The sequence below is a fragment of the Sesamum indicum genome, unplaced genomic scaffold (assembly GCF_000512975.1).
Source record: "Sesamum indicum cultivar Zhongzhi No. 13 unplaced genomic scaffold, S_indicum_v1.0 scaffold00188, whole genome shotgun sequence".
Taxonomy (NCBI): Eukaryota; Viridiplantae; Streptophyta; class Magnoliopsida; order Lamiales; family Pedaliaceae; genus Sesamum; species Sesamum indicum.
Genome location: NW_011628083.1, coordinates 10,256 through 28,990, shown reverse-complemented (window position 1 = coordinate 28,990; position 18,735 = coordinate 10,256). Strand labels below are relative to the sequence as shown.

Here is an 18,735-nt window from a genome sequence, read left to right as displayed (position 1 = left end):
TAGATATAAGTATTTGTTGTATTTTTGCAATAGAAAAAAAGAAGATAAGAATAAAAAAAGATAACAAAATGATCTCCTTACTTTCTTCCCCCTTTCTTTTTCTGTACAATACTACCATATGGCAATCTAAAGGAACTTAATTTTGGATAAATACTCTTTGTCAACAAAAGCAGCATCTTCTCAAGAAACATATTTACAACCGCCAATACCTGGGAAAAATAATCAATTAGGAAATTAAAAAACCATTTAATGATAACGACAAGAAAAATATAATTAATGAAATGCTAAATTTGGTCTCTTAAATAATTTGAGTAAATCAATTGAAATAAGGGGAAATTCAAGCTTGGTCCTGACTAGTCGAATCTAAACTAATCATATGTCAAGTGCAATACACTTGCCATGTGATTGGTATACAACTCCAAGAAAGTAACCAATCACATAGCAAGTGTAATACTTGCTTTGTGATTGGTTTGATTCGATCAAATTTAATTCGAGTAAGAATTTTTGTTGAAATAAGATTAAACAAAAAGTCTTCAATATGGTGAATATGCATGTGATGCTTCTATAGAGAGAGAGAGAGAGTTACTTGGGTCATTAGAGGTGAGGAAACCGGTGCCAGAGAAGTCACAGTTGAAATCGCTGCGGCCTTTGGTCTGATAGTAAGAATTCATGGCGAATGAGGCGTGAGACCTCACGGTGCTAGGAGTGAAGCATGCACCGCCTGCTTGAATGGGCTTGCAGTCTATGCCTTGGCTGCACACATAGTCGATGTTCGCCTGCAATGCAGCATAGCTAGCGTCTGACTTTGGCACGCACCACTTTTTACCACCTGTAGTTGTTGGTGCCACCGGCAGTGTTGGGATTGGAGCACTCTGCATGCATAATACAGTAGATATTATCTATTAAGCTTTTATCATGCAAAAATTATTATGTTCGTCAAAGTATAAAATCTAATTTCTGTCTATAGATTTAGCAAAACTATGTAGGTATTACCTTTACGGGATTAGCTGCTACCCGCATGATGCCAGCATCATACACCGGTGAGAAATTTGGATAGAAAAGCCCAAAGTTCCTCTCAGCTAGAGAGCCTGGTTTTTTATTTTCATTGAATAACGCGAATATATACGTCTCGAACTTCCTACCAGGCATTAAGGGCGTCCCGCTTCCAGACTCGTACTTCCTGACCAATGCTCGGTTATACGATGCTGCATTGACCACAGAACACTTTGGTTGTTCGTAGGTTTCCCCCATTGATGCCCACCCCGTCTCACCCACTGATATATTCACATCTCCGTATCCCAGTTTCTTCATCGAGATGTATACTGAGTCCAACTGCATGTCGTACATGTTATTGTACAAGATTTTTGTTCCGACGTCAAATATTCCTCTGTTGGGTTGGAAAAGAGACAAATTGGCCTTCTCCTTGTTGTAACCGAAGTAAGGGTAGGGGTTCACCATGAATGGGGATTTAGTGGCGCGATGGAACTGCAACATTGGGGCGAGTATTCCCTTATCCCATCCTGGACGGAATCTGGTCATGCTCGGAATCTCAGCTGGTTCAAGGATTGCTAGAGAATGTGCGGTGGAGACTTTAATATCCTTGATGCCCTCCATCCTGAGAGCCTTATAGAGTGTTCTCATAGCGGCCACAAGGTTATCTCTGAGGTTCTGTGGGCCCCAGTGGAGGATCTCGTTTCCCACCAAAACATAGTGTATCTTTGTCTGAGGGTAAAAGGGCTTGATATTGGCAGCGACCCAACGACGGGCATTGCGGACAACAGTAAGGTTTGGAATCTGGTCGTTCGGGACAGTGATCGTGACATGAATGCCAGTGTTGGCAAAGGCACGGAGGATATCGGGGTTGACGTCGAAGATCTTGACCCCGTCGACGATTGTCTTTTCCTTGAGGAACTGTGCCACCTGTGCTGGTGGGGGGAGGTTGTTCCCAAGGGTGCCGTAGTTGACACCGATGGACTGCACGGTGGTGATGATGGCGAGCAGGAAGAGTGTTGTTGCAGCCACACGGATGGGATAATACGGCACCGCCATCTATTAATAATGGAACGAAATGTGACAACGACAATGACATTTATATACACTGTGTGAGTTTTCGAAATATAATTCGTGTGGTTGGCAGAAAGCCAAAAACGAACTCCTATTCACTGTAATAGATTTGAATTGGTCAAAAGGTGGTATGCCAATGGCTACAACTTGAAAACAGGGCTCCTCACGAGAGGGAAATCATCATTTACTTGCTATTCAACACACCAAAAAAAAAAAAAAGAAAAAAGACCAGTAAGGCAAATGTGCCCAGGTGTACAAGAGCGGAGTTAAAATTAGATTGATTTTTTTAATTTAAATTCTATGGAAACTTTTTTATTATATGTAATACATGAGTAATGTGTAGGAAATATATTTTTGTTAGGTTACGTTTGATTAGTCTGTATATACAAAATAGTATAACTTTGAGAGATTGGAGCCCGATATAATAATAGTAAAAGCCTAATCTTATTCACTGTAAAACCTCCATAACTCATCCCACCAATTGCTAATAGTGGCCATTGAGCAAGGACTTGAAATGTCCTCTTTGTCCCCGATTCTTCACTTACAAATACCCCTGTTGTTCGACTTTAGTTGCTCACTCCAACATAATTTTCTTCAGCTGCATTGTTGCTCACTTGAACTTCGACGTTTTGGGGAAGACTGAGAGAGTGCTGTTCTTTGAGCAGAAAAGGTGAATCATGACCCTTTTTTTTTTTTTTTTTTCTCTTTTTAATGTGTTTCAGGTTGATTTAGTTTTGTATTAATACCTAATATAATTGTATTATTCCTAATATATTTCATGGTTTAACATAAATTTTCTCGAATCTGACATCGTTCAATTTTTCTTTTCTTGGGGGATTTGTCTTTGTTTACTTGCAGCAACAGAGCATGTAGATAATTTCAATTCATTTTTTTTAAGTGATAATTTTATTTTAAATTTTTTTACTGCAGCAACAATTTGTGCGTTATTATTTAGTAATAACGATTCATTTTTATTTGTAAGTTTCTACGTAATTTATTACCCATAATTTCTATTTTCATTTAATATTACGATCGCGATTGTTTATTTCAGAAAAATTTAAATCCGTGTATCGCAGTGTATATTGCATAATGTGGAGTGTGTGTGAGAACTTATCCTAATTTTGTGTGAGAATTTATTTTAATTTTGTAGTAGTTTATTTATGCTATATTTTGAATTATGTATATGGCTGTGTAATATTTGATATTTGCTTAAATTATTCGATCTGTAATAAGCATAATCATATGTCGTGGTAAAATATATAAAATATGGAATCAAAGACATTCCTAAACTTGAAAATTATTTAACTTTCAACATGAAAAAACTACTTCAAAGTATATTACAACATAAATAATGTGCGAAAAAAACGATGATTTGATCCACATTTTAGGGCTGCAAAAATGTGATTTCGGAATTTTTCAAATGGACTTGAAAATAGAAGAGGGACAGTAAGGTCATTTAGCTTTTGATTTAGGTCTATCGTATCAAGTAAACATCTTACTAATTTTTAATTTTAAAATATAATACATTAGAGTATACAATTAATAAATAATCCCAATTTTTTATCGTTCATTTAATTAAAAATAATCCTATTATTCATTTAATTGGATCCTAGAATTAAATATAGTTTTATCACTCATTTACAAATAGGTTACTTAATTTTGCACATATGGTATGCATTTATTAATTACAATAGAAGATGCAAGAAAATTTGTAAAAAAAAAAAATAATAATTTGTACTATCTCCCTTGAGGTTTAATATAATTACGAATATCTTTTTGTTATTCAAAAATTGCAAATACTCTTTCAAATACGAATGACTTTTTGTTATTCAAAAATTGCAAATACTCTTTCAAATAAAAATAATATTATGTATCCCCTAGACGATGAGGTGGAAATGACTGCTTTACCCTTATTGATTTTCTTTTTTAAAAAATATAAAAAATTTGAGGATGAATAAAGTAAATAATCAATAGGGTATATTAGTCGTACAAATATGTTAGAAAATTTTAATATATATATATATATATATATTGAAATTCATAATTAAAATATATATATTGGCTGGGTCATCATAAAAAATTAATAGAGACTAACAGAATGCATCAATTGTTAGACAACATTAAATAAGAGGAGTATTTATAATTTTTAAATAATAATAAAATATTTATAATTATATCAATTATTAGGAGAGGTATCCGTAATTTACTGAATAAAAAAAATATAACTGAAAACTCAGTTGGAACTAAATTAAGTTTAGTCAAACATTAGTGTTTGACCTCTAACTTCAGTTTTGAGTGCACTAATAGAAGCACATGGATTGTATGTGATTCGTATTATTTCAATAAATTTATTATATTATAATAATAAAATAAATTTATAATATATTTATTTAAAAGAAAAACTATCCTTATCTTTTTCTTTAATCCACTATATACGTTGTTCCTCTCCAAGATCTGTGCACGCTAGATTCCCATAAGAATCCTCTGTAGGTGCCCACACCAGACAGAAAACCTGAGTCCGCTCTCGTCCTAGCAAGAAAAGAATCAGAAAAGAGAGATTAGTGTATTTTCAATCTTCCTTGTTCTTAAGTTAGTTTTAAACCAAGAGGAACACATAACATGGAGAATTTTAGAAAAAATTCGTGATCAATGGTAGAAAGAGAAGAAACAACAAAACCCCTAGGCTTTGTTTGGTTTTATATTTTTGCTTTTTCCAAGATAAGATAAAACACACTAAATATTTATTTTTGTATTTTTACACCTTATCTGTGTTTTTTTTTTATTTTTTAACTATCTATATATAATATATTTATATATATACACTTATATATAATATAAAAGAGACATTATTTGACAATAAACAGTGATTTTTGTCTCCAAAAAATACAATATTAAACATACAATATTTATATATAAAAGATATGATTTGACAATGGACAGTGATTTTTGTCTCCCAAATCCCAACATCAAACTACACCACTTATTTTAAAATATTTTAAATTATCTCAAAATACAAATCCAAGCATATCATCTATTTTCAACACTTATTTATCTCTATTTTTATTTTTCTATTTCCAAAACACAAAACAAAACACTCAAACTACAAATCCAAACGCTACACTAGTGTTGTGTATTATTCAGAAGAATTAGTCATTTGAACTTCTACTCAAATAATCTCCAAAAAACTTACACAATATGTGCACTATAAACCATGAGGGACTCTTCCAAAGAGTCCACTTGGCCACACCTCTTTCCAAAAGAGGTACCTTTAACTTGGTCTTCTCCAAAATCAGCTAGGATTTGAATATTTGGATCGGGCTTATTTTAATTTATCTAATAAATTAAATCAAGTCTAATACTTCATCTGTTGAATTTATTATTTAACCCAACTAAATAAAATACCCAACATAAGACCCATGAGAATATTCAATCTAATTAAATATACACAAGCCCAAATGTATTTAATTAATAAATTTAATTTATCGATTAAACCCAATATCATAGTTAGTCTAGCTAATTATTTCTAACCCATCATTAATTAGATAAGCCCATCTACTAATTAATTAGCCCAACTAATTAATTAATCCAAGCCCTTTTAAATTAACGCAATCAATTTAAAAGGCTAAGTCCAAAATTAAATTAATCTAAGTAATCAAATTTTGAACTATCGATCTGATGAATTATCCCTTGAAACATTTATTCTCTACAAGAATTTTTACAACTATAGAGGGAACAATAGCTTCATTAACCATGATCAAGTCAGAACCCCTCCTATCATAAGGCCATTATGGAACCTCAAGTCAAAGGATCACTTATTGCACTATCATAATAAAAGAGAATCAAGTTCACTGATCTTGCCCGGGTTTCATATGACATCTCCTATGGAGCAATTTAGTGAACTTGATATCTCTTTATCAAACTCCCATTAAAGTGCCCAGACACCATCATATTTATCTATGAAACTCGACAATCATCATATGAACACATCAATTAGTACAAGTCTCTAGGGAATCATGGCAAATGCTCCTTCTAGATCGATTCATCGACTTGCCATATTTTAGATCAAACCCTAAAGGTTGATTTCATGATCACCATCATATGCTCGACCCAATCGTAGCATTATGATCTAAGGACTTCAATCAAAATGCATACAAATATTCATTTCTCTCGATCAACTGAGTAAACTACTGCTTTTCCAACTTGCTTTCGTGATAGCCCAACAGTCTCGGAATGAAAGACGGCAACCAAACTCCCCTACTATATATAAGCCGCTACTTTCCCTCTCTCGATCAATTCTAGCCTGTCAGCCGTCCTTTCACTTGCAGATACTTTATTTGGGGAGCATACTTTTTCTTTCATCTCGAGTCTTGTCTTTTGTCGTTTCCTATTAGTACTTGACTTCCTCTTTGGTCGAGCTCAATTACATCGATCCTGGATGCACCATTGAAGTATATCTCCCATGGGAACAGAACTTTAGCATTAAATGCGTCTTTACTGACAGACTTTCGTTCATTGTTTACTGCTTACTGAGCTTACTTCATGCTTTTCCTGCCTTCGAGTTCTGATCCTGCTAAGGAGAGGTATGAAGTCACTCGACTGAAAGGAGAGGATGGGTATAATTGACTGAGATCTTCATTCGCTTTAGACGACTAAATCCTAAATCCAACACTTTGTCCCTTTCTATCTAAACCGGGAGAGTAAGCCTCCTTTTTTTGATTCCCTTTTGTAGAAGCAAAAGCACGACCCCTACTCAATAGGAAAGATCCTTCATAGATAGAAATCATTCAGGTTCCGCTCTACTTCTAAAAATGCGTTTGTAGAATTATGATAAAAAGGCTTCAACTGAAATGCATAAAAATATAATGTACAAAGCATATAATGAGATGTCCAAAGAACATTTCTGAATTAATATTTTATTGAAAAAGATCGTTTAAGTTTACAAAGAACCAACAATTGGCTTGATGATTTCTAACATAAAGCCAATAAAAAAGATAAATTACTTTTCATATTTTGGCTCCAAATTGGATATAATAGATAATCTTGTTTAAACTTACTAATTCTTAAAAAAATACAAATTTCGAATTGCGGGCAGATATTTGTTCATAAAAAACCTAAAATCCCTAAAATTTATAGTTTTTCCTTCGACTAATGAACCTAAATCTCATTTGGCTGCTCAAACGCGAAATCCTCTTTTATTTTTCTCTCACTATATTTTTTTTACTCAATAATTGGGGCTAAGTGGAAGGCAACACAGTAGACAAATCACAAGTTTCTTTTAACTATTTTAATACTAATTAATGAGAAGGGCAATTCAGCTAGATTTAAGAAATATATGATTTTTTCATCTATTTTAAAAATAGAGGGATTTTTAGACACAGTTTTTAAAATAAATGGGGTTTTATGCAATTTAGTAAAATGAATGAGAGAGAGAGAGAGAGAGAGAGAGAGAGAGAGAGAGACCAGCGAGACGACAACGAGGACCATGTCAATATTCAAATTCAAATATCAATATAAGGAAAAGAAAAAGAATTATTAGTATTCTTCTGTAGTATAATAAGCTGAAAATGAATTCGCTGAATTTTGAATTGAAATAAATTCCCAAGTCCTGAAAACTTTCCCAGATCTTTGCACTTTGCATCCGATCTCCACTTTCCGGGATTACGATGTCGAGTATGTGGAGATTAGGGTTTATTTCCTCGGTATTATTGGTATCGGTGATTGTGGTGTGCAGATTCGATGGAGCTTTGGGATCTCAGAATTCAGAAGAAGCCTACGTCACGCTTCTCTACGGTGATGAATTCCTGCTCGGCGTGCGAGTATTGGGGAAGTCGATTCGTGACACGGGTTCTACCAAAGATATGGTTGCTTTGGTCTCCGATGGAGTTTCCAACTATGCTAAAAAGCTGCTTCAGGTACTTGTATTTTCTTTTTCCAGTTTTATGATTCTTCTTCTTCTTCTTCTCGTTTCCGATGTGGTGGATGTCAGGAACTTGTTGATTTCCGGTGATGTGGGGTTTTATTTTCTCTTCAGTTGTTTAGTGGTTGTGTAAAGATTGGAGCTTGTTGAATTACTGATTTCGTTTCTGGTGGGGTGAAGTTGCTGCTTCAAGTGGTAACTCTAAGGAGGTTGGTTCACATTGGTTTATAAAATATTTCCATGTTGGGAAGCGCAGAGTCAATTGATCAGACCTCAAGTGCGCGAGGGATTTTTTTTAACTCTTTTAAAATGCTCTATTTATTTTGATATGTCCTCTAAACCCGGTAGTAAGAGGGATGAGATGAATCCCTGGTCCTTTATCCGATTTGCATTATATATTGTGAAGCACCATTTGGGAGTTTGATTAGTTTTCAATTTGTTTTGGTGGTTTCTTGTCGTGGGTCGGGGTGGAGTAGGTGGGAGGGGTCGCCAGTATGAGTCTGCTGCATTTATCTAAGTGTTATATAAGCTCGCAGGTTTGGTACTTTAGCTTTCTTCTTTGCTAGATTGGTTTCACATGTCATGTGCATTTACCAATTCTCTTATGAGGTTGTTGGGTAAATAGAGCTAGTGCAGAGAATACTTACTAGGTGTTCATTTCTGGTTTTTGGATTTGGATGATCTCATGTGTGGTTATTGCTCTCTTGTACAGGCTGATGGCTGGATTGTGAAGACAATAAGTTTACTGGAAAACCCCAACCAAGTGCGTCCAAAGAGATTTTGGGGTGTCTATACGAAGCTTAAAATATTTAATATGACGGACTACAAAAAAGGTGATTATTCAGTGTTGTAACTTATTTCTATAGTGAAAGTTTAGGTAATATTCTTGTAGCTTAAAAAATGTGCTGGGTTTTGGCTTCTGCTTTGCTTAGTTGAATGTCAACTCTTTTATTTTAGAAAACATAATAAAATTGTTTGTAATATGGTCTTTGTTCTTTTACACTTTTGGCAGTGGTATATCTTGATGCTGATACAATTGTGGTAAAGAACATTGAAGATCTTTTCAAATGTCAAAAGTTCTGTGCCAACTTGAAGCACTCAGAAAGGCTGAATTCTGGAGTCATGGTGGTTGAACCATCAGAAGAAGTGTTCAAGGACATGATGACCAAAGTGAACACAATGTATTCCTACACAGGAGGTGTAGCCTTGTTTTTCATCTATGCTTAATGTGTGTGCATGTGTTTGACAAAACTCATAATAAGTACATTATAGAATTTTGAGAGAGCCTCAATCTTGACATTTTTCAAATTACTGAGATGGAACATATTATTGCAATTTCTGCTTATGAATTCGGGATATATGTCCACTGAAAACTTATTGAATAAAATCATTATGCCATAGATTAAGCTGTTTCTTGAAATGGCACTTTTTCCCTGATGAATAATTTGTGCTTATTTTAAGAAAAAGTAATATGGCATTTATGAATTCTACTTTTTTTTTTCTGCCTCATCTGTCTCATGTTTTTGACTGTCTCTAACAGGCGATCAAGGATTTCTCAATTCATATTTTCCTGACTTTGCAAATGCACGCATCTTTGACCCATATGCGTCTGCAGAGGAACTGAAGTCTAGACCCATACCCAAAATGGAGAGACTTTCTACTTTATATAATGCAGATGTGGGCCTTTACATGCTTGCTAACAAGGTAAAATCTTTATGCTTATGTTTGCATATTTTGTGGTATCCTGTTACAAGGTGAGGCTGCTATTGCTTTTCGAAACATTATGATGGCTTGGGGTAAGGTACTGTGTAGAACAGAGTTAAGTAACTGCTAATTCTTTTGCAAAACCTGCTGATCCCACTTGGCTTGTTTGAGGAGGGGTGCCTAGTTCCCAAGGTTCCTAACTCTTTTAAGTTTTCTCACGCATGTTTGTCTATGTCCAAATATCTCTTTGAGGGTAGGATTCAGTGTATAGTTCGTTTTTAATAGTCAATGACTTCTGATGGTATTCTATCTGAAATGTGTGCTATTTTTTAAACAACATATATATGCTACCAACTGTGCAATGGATTTGGTATAAGCAGGGTTTGATGAAGAAAGGAACTTTAATGGTGCATGATCATTCACATAGTATTTGGTAATTGGCATTTCACCCTTTGTTCAGAAAGTTGCAACACATGCATGATTATTTTGGATATGCCAGCCTCTCTTTCTAATGATCCTCTCATATATCTTGTTGATCAGAAATATTTTTCTTTATAGTCCACTATAGATTTTAAGCGCCAATTAAGACCACTGAAGATTATAGTGAGGGGGAGTTGGCTGCATTAATGCAGTAACTGTTGCACAGTTAAAATTAGTAGGGCTAGTATTGGAAAATCTAAGATATGCTTGAGATATCATTCCATTTGCATTTTCTTGAAGAACATGGATGGTCAAAGCAGTGTATTAACCATGATAGAGGGACCACATATATACTGAAAAGAGGATATGTATCTTGTATATGTGAATGGTCAAGATTGTAAATATTTTAAAATTTTGAATCGGAGAGGATCAGCCAGCTTGTTCACATATGGTAAGAGTGCTTCAGATGAAGGATGTCTTGATATTTTGTAAAATCCATGCCTGTTTCATTTCTTAGTTCCATGTGCTCTTATTTCAGTGGATGGTTGATGAGGCAGAACTTCGTGTTATTCATTACACACTTGGTCCTCTTAAACCTTGGGATTGGTGGACACATTGGCTTGTTAAACCTGTTGATGTCTGGCAGGTACACCACGATGTTTTTAATTTTATATGTCAGATGGTTTTATGTGCTTTCATGTTGGCAAATGTTATCTGTTTCTTTCAATCACCAGTAGCATGATTTTCTTTTCTTGATGCTGCAGAATGCCAGGATAAAGCTTGATGAGACTCTTCCAGGAACTGGAGGGGGCCAAAACCCTAAAGATAAACTGCTAATCACATTTCTTATCCTTCTTCCACTTATGTTCTTAATGTTTTGTTATTATCGCTCCTACTTACAGGTTAGCAACTTTGTAATTTTCTGTTTATTGTTTTCTTTTTTCAAGAGTTTGTCAACATACTGTTTACCGTTGATATCTTACAGTTTACTTATTATAACAGACACGATCACTGCTTGATCATATTAGACACATCTACTATAAGTTGAGATCTGGAGGTGTCCTTGGTTACTCCTCCATAACTTCCTCTACCATCAGCTCTAATCAGCAGGTGGTGCTCTGCTCTTCAAAATTTATTAATGTAAAGGTTTTATTATTACAATTTGGATTATAATTAGTCTGTATCAAAACCAGCTTAGTCGTTATCCTATTTTTATTGTGCATGCTCATAGGAAAAAGAAAAGGAATACCTAGTGCAGTAGTCGGATCATTATGTACTAGGTAGCTTTCCTTGTTTCACTTATGTATATGATATGTGATTAGTTGTTTTCCTTGTTTCAATTAAGATACTGGTTAAGTGTCAAATTAGATGATGGTTCTGTTCCCTACTTTTTAGCTTAACAATCAAACATTGAGTTTCTTGGAAAAATTTATATGTATACTTTTTCATTTAACTTTTTGACAAATTCCTAATGTGTATTTTCTACTGATGTATTGAATGCAGCTTCCAAATGCGGCAAACAAGGTGCCTGTTTTTCTGGGTGCCATGTCAGTGGTTGTTTGTATCATGGCTGCTCTATTTTCCCTTGCACTTTCATTTTCAATTGTACCTCGGCAAGTTATGCCATGGACTGGTTTGCTTCTAGTCTATGAATGGACATTCACAGTGTTCTTCCTATTGTTTGGGAGCTATCTGCATGTAGTCCATCATTGGGGAAAGTATGTGGCCAATCAAACGGCATCATTTTCCACAAATCCTGAATCCTTAGATAATGATTCGAGAAAAGGTATGGTAGTTGTGGCAAATTACTTAGTTTTGCATGCTTGTGTCTCAAAATGGCTGGATTTATTGATGTTTGACATGTGTTTAGGCCATCTGCGAGAAATGTCTTCTTGTGATGTTGCTGCATGTTATTATGGGTTAGGGATGGCATCTCTTGCCTTGGCGGTTCCTCTGTTACCTTGTCTTTTGGGAGTCACTGCTCTTTTCCTAAGGTATTCTGTTATATCTTTGCCCCTGCCTCTGTTTCATTACTTCAAAATAAGTCTGCATCACACTTATAAACACTCTGACTATAGATTTACTGGAGACTGTGAACTTGGAAACTGTATGTTTGAATGATGTGGTGTTGTGTTTGTTTTACATGTAATAGGCTGGGCTACTTGTAAACATGCTTTAGAAGTTGTGCATTTATTTTTATAGTATCAAATAAAATGTTATATGACTTGGGAATCAAATGAGTGATTATTTGTTGGAGTTCGATTGGTATTTGGTTTACCTTACTATGAGCTTTGGTTTTGACTTTTCCCTCTTTAAGAATAGAGTCAAAGAGATTATTGATACTTCATAAAATTTATTGTTGAAGGTCGAATATAAATTTTTGCATTTGGGCACGTCAGAAAGTTTATAAGTAGAGACTGGATGGATCTTTCCTATACTTGCTCAAATAAGAGCAAAGAATATGGAATTATAAGGATAAAACTGATTAAGTGGTTATTGGTACAAATATGAAGATTAGTATGCAGCTGAAACTTCTGATTGCAAACTGAGAGATAAGATTTCAAATATCAAAGATCTTTGTAGGGGAACTTTGCTTTAATGTTGCAACCTTGAAGATATTTAAATGGAGATGGTTTCTTTTTCTTTTAGATTTCCTGGGCTTCTTGGTGTTTGGGAGACTTTTAGGGGGCTTTTATCTTTCAGAATGAAAATCTTGAGTATCATTCTTTAACCCTTCATTTCTTTAGTCTGATTCCTATATGCAAGATAAGATATCCCGTCCTTCTCATAATGGATGCCACCAATGACATCTTCCAAGGAGCAACAAAGTCAAATTGATTCACATTTGTCCAAAATCACCAATTATACATATATCATAGAAAGAGGTAGTTTGTCTCATTTTTCGGATTGCATTTGTAGGCTTCTATTTTAACAGTGTTCCCTGTTGATTAAGACAAGATAAAAATTTACCAGTCACAAACTGACTCCTAAAATAAAAAAGCATATCTAATGAAAATTTAATTTATCTTGCGAAGAAATCAAGCTCTTCGCTAAAGAAGACAATAAAGCTGCCTTACGTAATGTATAGTATGAGATTTGTGTTTGATCGCCTCTTTTGATATTCCCATATTTCAGTTGTATTACAAATAAGATTTAATATGTAATAGAAAGAACTAATTTGGTCTCTTGTTTAGTTTTCACTTATATGCTCTTTGTATAAACTGAGTCCCTTTTGATTAAGTTAAGACAACTTTTAACAGCCACATACGAGTCCTTAAATAAAATGGACATGTTATTAGATTTGATTAAACTTGGAGACATATCAAGCACAACCGAAGAAGTATAATATACTGCGCGATATCCATCCATATTTGAGATACATTGCAAGTAAGATTTAATGTTCATATTATTAAATTTAAATTAAATGGGACAATAATTTATTTATATTTTAAAGGGATAATTACACTCCCCTCCCTCCCCTCCCCTCGGGTTTGGTGTAATTACACGTAGATCCCCTGTGGTTTGGGTAATTACATCTAGCACTCTTGGAGTTTGTTTTCGTCTAAATAAGTTCCCTCATTAGACAAAATTCACTAAATTTGCTGATACTAACAAAAAGAATTGAATGAAAATTGATATTTACCCTCGACTGACTTATTACTAACTTATTGTATGTCAAATAATTTTGTTCGGACTAAACTACCCTTATAACAATGAAGATATACCTTCGACATGCATTAACGCGTGAAAACGTATGGGCAATTTGGTTATAAAAAGATTTATTTGACCTATAATAAGTAATAATGTTAATTGGGGGTAAATATAAATTTTTTTGTTAATACCAGCAATTTCGTGAATTTTGACTAATGAAGGAACTAATTTTTTAGGCGGAAGCAAACATCATGAGTGCTAGATGTAATTTCCCAAACCATAGGGGTTGTAAGTGTAATTACACCAAATCTTAGGGGAGGGGAGTTTCATTATCCCTATTTTAAACTATTGCCAAGGATTTGGAGTAAATAAAATAGTAAAGTGGACATCATTGTGGGACAGAGGGGGTGTTGAAATTGAAAACTTAGACAAATGACACGAATGAAATCCCGTAAGATGGTTACAAGTAATTAGGAGGAAAACCTTGTGGATTCAGTAGTTGGTGAAAGTTGATAATTATATTGTATGAGATCTTCCTTCTAATATATACAACCAATATATGTCAATGTCAAAACAAAGAGACAGAAATATTAGTTGCATCACTTCTCTATACATGAAGCAGGTGCAAAGCACTTATTGGTACTCTTGAAGGCTCTATATTCGATAAAGATTGCTTTACGATTGAGCCAACTTGACGCATTGTCCTTTAATGTGAGGTCTAAGACCTTGCATGTGATTGGGGATAAGCGTCTGTAACCTTACTTCTTTAATAGATGGCTGCATTTAACAGCCAAAAGCTATTAGTCTGGCAGCAGGTTAACATATCCTCATGTCCTTTTAGGAATTAGGTCTCATTTAACATGTGTTACTCCAATTGTATAAGAAAAATAATTTTCCATAAAGAAATTGGGACTGATTATAAACAGATGGTAGGAGCTCATTTTGAAATTAGTCTACACAAAGCTCCTCTGAAATATGTTAGACAATTGAGCCTGTCTTGAAGTTGAGTTAAGGCAATTTGGCTCAAAGAAACACACGTAGAATTCCGAAGTACTTGAGTTGCCGGTTTTGGCACGTAGTTTCATCAAGGTTTCAGAATTTTTATCGAACTGAGTATTATGCTTTCTATTAAGAAGGATATGGATAAACTTTTGTCTGAGATTCTAGATTAGCTGTAGCTGGCTCCGTTAGAGGGACACTGAACATTAGCAACCTACTAAATTTATGTGTTCTAATTTGTACTCGCTGAAGTCTCTACTTTTTGACACTTCACTTAAAATTTTACGTGATTATATTGTTTCTTTAAATTGTACAAACCTCCCGTGCGTACAAGTAGATCCCTCTAAGTTTCCAAAATTAATATCCACGTAATCAAATGTTATACCACCTTGCACATAGTCTAGCTGTTGATAATGAGTTATAATGGAGATCTAACAGTTATTCAGTTCCCCATTGAATTCTTTGTTAATGAGTCTCATGCTTGAATTTCCAAGAGATGAAGTATCTTCCTGCATAATGATAAAAGACAGAGAAGGAAGCATCTTTCAGTGGTGAGATGGAAATTTCGTATGAATGTAAGCGCTAATCCGGAGATACACAATAATAAGACCTAAGATCCCACTAAACATGTGAAATCATCATGAACTTTGGAGCTGACTAAGATGATATATATACATATATGTTTGAGTTCTTACTGAACTATCTGTCTTTACATGGTATCAACTATTGAGTGACACGTGAAATCATCATGAACTTTGAAGCTGGCGAAGAAGATTTATATATATATATATATATATATATTCATATCCATATGTAGATATATATATGTTTGAGTTCTTACTGAACAATCTGCCCTTGTTTCTTAGATTATAATAAATGTTTATCTTGTTTAACAGGGTAGGTTTGATGGTAGCTGGAGGCCTTATCTTGGCTTCATTTATGACTTACGCTTCAGATCACCTCTCAGTAAGAGCGTTCGTGAGGGGTTACGAAGACGGAGATTTACAAAGGACCAGGAACTTTTGTTATTTGTGGTATTTGGAAGTATTGATTTTTGTACCGTAAGTTGACTGCTTTAACAGGTCTAGTGTGTTTCTCCTGTAACTTATAACATTCTTTCTTGATGATTCAATTATGTATAATATTTGGTGGACTGTGAGAAAGGTGGGTTGTAATCTCACAAGGCAACAATCTGTACAATGTTGTAAATGCTTCTCAATTTTCCTTTACTGAAAGGAAGGTACGCAGGCCACTCTGTTTTATGGATTTCCGGTGTTTTAAGAGTTTGGCATATTAAATATTTCAGTTAGGCATCTCATCCTGGAAAGCTTATCTTTGCTTTCATTTGGATTTTTGGGTATAGTCAGAAGCCTCATGTGTTGTACCTTATTCATATTATCTCAATAAAATGATAATTATTATAATAATAGAATAAATTTATCATTGAAAATATTTTGATTAAATTTAATAGCTACTTTATAAACAATAAATAATATTGTTATAAAGTAAAAGTATAAAGTTAAAAAATAAAATATTCTTTATTTAACCCAAACAAAATTAAATGAGTTAAATTATTTAACCCAAATAAAAATTAGTACCCAAATTTTGAATGTCTTATTTTTTCACACTTATTCTCATTTCAATGTTTCCTTTTATTTTGTCCAAAAGGCTATAAAAATTCCAAAATCCAACAAAGATATTTTCTCCTTTTTTTTCGTTTTTATTGAACAAAAACCCACAAAGATATTTTCGTCAAACGAAATTGGTCAGCATTTTTCGTCACGTTTTTCATTCTCGTCAAAGATGCAGCCTCTATTTTTTACTTGACATTGCAAATTCATTTTATTTTCCAAGTCAACTTGTTGAGCAAATTTATGTTCGGTTCGTAAAGCCTCCGCACACGCAATTACATATAAAATTAATTTTTAACAACATATTCAAAAAATCATAATATTAAAATTGCATTAATTTAAAAAATTATAATTAAGTGTACAAATATAATAGTGTATATTTTTTTATACAATTTTAAAAAATACAATGAAGTTGTGTTTGACCAATGTTGGGCTTGTTGAGATAAATGATGAGTCACATTATTTTTGGAAATTAATACAATTATTTATAGTTAATATATATTTTTTCTTTCAAAATTATTTATTTTTTTATCATACTTATTTTCATACAATCGTTTTTCCTACAATAATTTTTTAATAAATATTATTATTTTTTAAAAAAATTTATACACATACATAAAATATGCCACGTACCATAATATATCTCAATTATAGCAACCTGCATAAAAGAAGAATACCCCAATAGTAAGAGAGTCTAATAAATCATAACAAGTACATCAAAAATGAGAAAAAAAATATAATAATATACCAATAATAAAATAACATAAAAATATTCAACATCACTCCCCACCCCAAAAAAAAAAATCGAGAGGATAAGATAAAATAGCCCACGTGGATAAAAGCAGTGTCTGGAATCTTGTCCTTGCCTTTGTACGATCATTGAGCTGGGAAAGTGGGAATGGACCCCTGTACGATCATTGAGCTGGGAAAGTGGGAGAAGAATGGACCCCAATTCCCAATAGCTACTGTAACTTATCTACTCTCAACTTGGTATCAAGCTCTAAGGCGTGTTTGGCATCTACTGGTTGCCACTCATTTCAGACTTCCATCCAAGTATTTGTTATTACGATAAATTATGCTAATAGTTAGAAAAAATTTAAATGAAAGTTGATTTGATGGTAACGCAAGGATAGGAATTTTAAGTTTTCGTTATACTAGATAAAATATGATTTTCTGCTATAGTTAATCACTATAGTTAAAAGAAGAAAATGATGGCACATACAATCAACTGTGGCTTCACAATGGTCATTAATCGTTGTTTCTACAATGTGGCCAAAATAATGGCAAATGTTTCGACTATTGCTAAAAATTATAGCGAATATTGATTAATCGTAATAAAAATTTAAGTTTTTGTTGGTTTATTTTACCTATAGTTAATATTATTGATTCGGAAATCGTGGTTATTTATGGTGTACTGAAAATTCAACTTTTTTGTAGTGTTATTTTATAAGTAATAGTATAAATAAAATATTTTCTTGCTATAATTAAAAAGGAATGTTATGTTGGAAGAGTCCGCAGCATCGCGTTAGCAAAAAATTCAAAAAGTTTTTCGCAAAATTTTATTGACATATATTTTTATTAGTAAAATTTCTAGCAAAGTCAAAAGTTAGATGCTGAAATCAGTTGCGAACTAATTATCATATTTTTCTTTCTAAATACATTTTTGCAAGAAATTTATGTTGTTGCAATTGATATTATTTTTCTTTGAGAAAAATATTTATCTTTGTCTGGAAAAAAATATAAGTAATTATTATTAAAACTAAATGAGTTTCTGAAATTGTGAATTGAACATATTTATAGTTAATATATATATATATATTTATCTTGATATGGGGATGATGGGTATATATATCTAGATTTAAAGATAAACTAGAGGAAGAGATCGATGCTCTCTTACTTTTTAGATACGATAAAAATTCCCTACAAAAAAATAAGGAATAATTACATGATTTTACATGGTTTGAAATATAATTTATTTATACAAATCACTCTTATTTTTTTGTAATTATAAAAAAAAAAAGCAAACAATCACTTATGATGTTACAAATAAGCAAATTACCTCCTATAAAAAAAATAGCAATTTACCTTCCTATATTTTTTAAAATACAACATTTTACCCCTATGATATTGTAAATAAGCAAATTAGCCCATATAAAAAAACTAGCAATTTACCTCTTGTGTTTTTTAAAGTATAGTAATCTATCTCCCTGTGTTTTTTAAAATAAAGTAATTTACCTCCTCACACAGGTAAGTAAATTGCTCCATTTTAAAAAGCACATGGGAAGGGGGTAAATTGCTATTTTTTCTTAATGGGGAGTAATTTGCTCATTTACAATATCACGAGAGGGT

General features: G+C 33.3%; 2 protein-coding genes across 2 annotated transcripts; one reads left to right on the top strand and one right to left on the bottom strand.

The window, feature by feature from the left end:
* On the bottom strand, window positions 1-2,049 carry LOC105179680 (glucan endo-1,3-beta-glucosidase-like). The gene is made up of 3 exons (XM_020691392.1): window positions 994-2,049; window positions 587-872; window positions 1-209 (listed from the first exon to the last, which is right to left on the bottom strand). The coding sequence occupies exons 1-3, from the start codon at window positions 2,047-2,049 to the stop codon at window positions 181-183; spliced, it is 1,371 nt and encodes a 456-aa protein (XP_020547051.1). The 3' UTR covers window positions 1-180.
* A 5,539-nt stretch (window positions 2,050-7,588) lies between these two features.
* On the top strand, window positions 7,589-16,021 carry LOC105179679 (inositol phosphorylceramide glucuronosyltransferase 1). Its single transcript, XM_020691395.1, has 10 exons — window positions 7,589-7,976; window positions 8,694-8,814; window positions 8,994-9,179; window positions 9,522-9,685; window positions 10,644-10,751; window positions 10,870-11,007; window positions 11,108-11,215; window positions 11,609-11,891; window positions 11,976-12,099; window positions 15,652-16,021. Exons 1-10 carry the CDS (start codon window positions 7,728-7,730, stop codon window positions 15,818-15,820), a joined length of 1,650 nt encoding a protein of 549 aa, XP_020547054.1. The 5' UTR covers window positions 7,589-7,727; the 3' UTR covers window positions 15,821-16,021.
* Window positions 16,022-18,735: the final 2,714 nt, after the last annotated feature.

Excerpts from the sequence above, each read along its gene's own strand:
- LOC105179679 (XM_020691395.1), top strand. The coding sequence starts at position 7,728 with ATGTCGAGTATGTGGAGATTAGGGTTTATTTCCTCGGTATTATTGGTA. Across the intron at positions 11,216-11,608 it reads CCATCAGCTCTAATCAGCAG|CTTCCAAATGCGGCAAACAA; the intron begins GTGGTGCTCTGC and ends TATTGAATGCAG. Across the intron at positions 11,892-11,975 it reads AGATAATGATTCGAGAAAAG|GCCATCTGCGAGAAATGTCT; the intron begins GTATGGTAGTTG and ends ACATGTGTTTAG.
- LOC105179680 (XM_020691392.1), bottom strand. The coding sequence starts at position 2,049 with ATGGCGGTGCCGTATTATCCCATCCGTGTGGCTGCAACAACACTCTTC. Across the intron at positions 873-993 it reads TAGCAGCTAATCCCGTAAAG|AGTGCTCCAATCCCAACACT; the intron begins GTAATACCTACA and ends TTATGCATGCAG. Across the intron at positions 210-586 it reads CCTCACCTCTAATGACCCAA|GTATTGGCGGTTGTAAATAT; the intron begins GTAACTCTCTCT and ends TATTTTTCCCAG.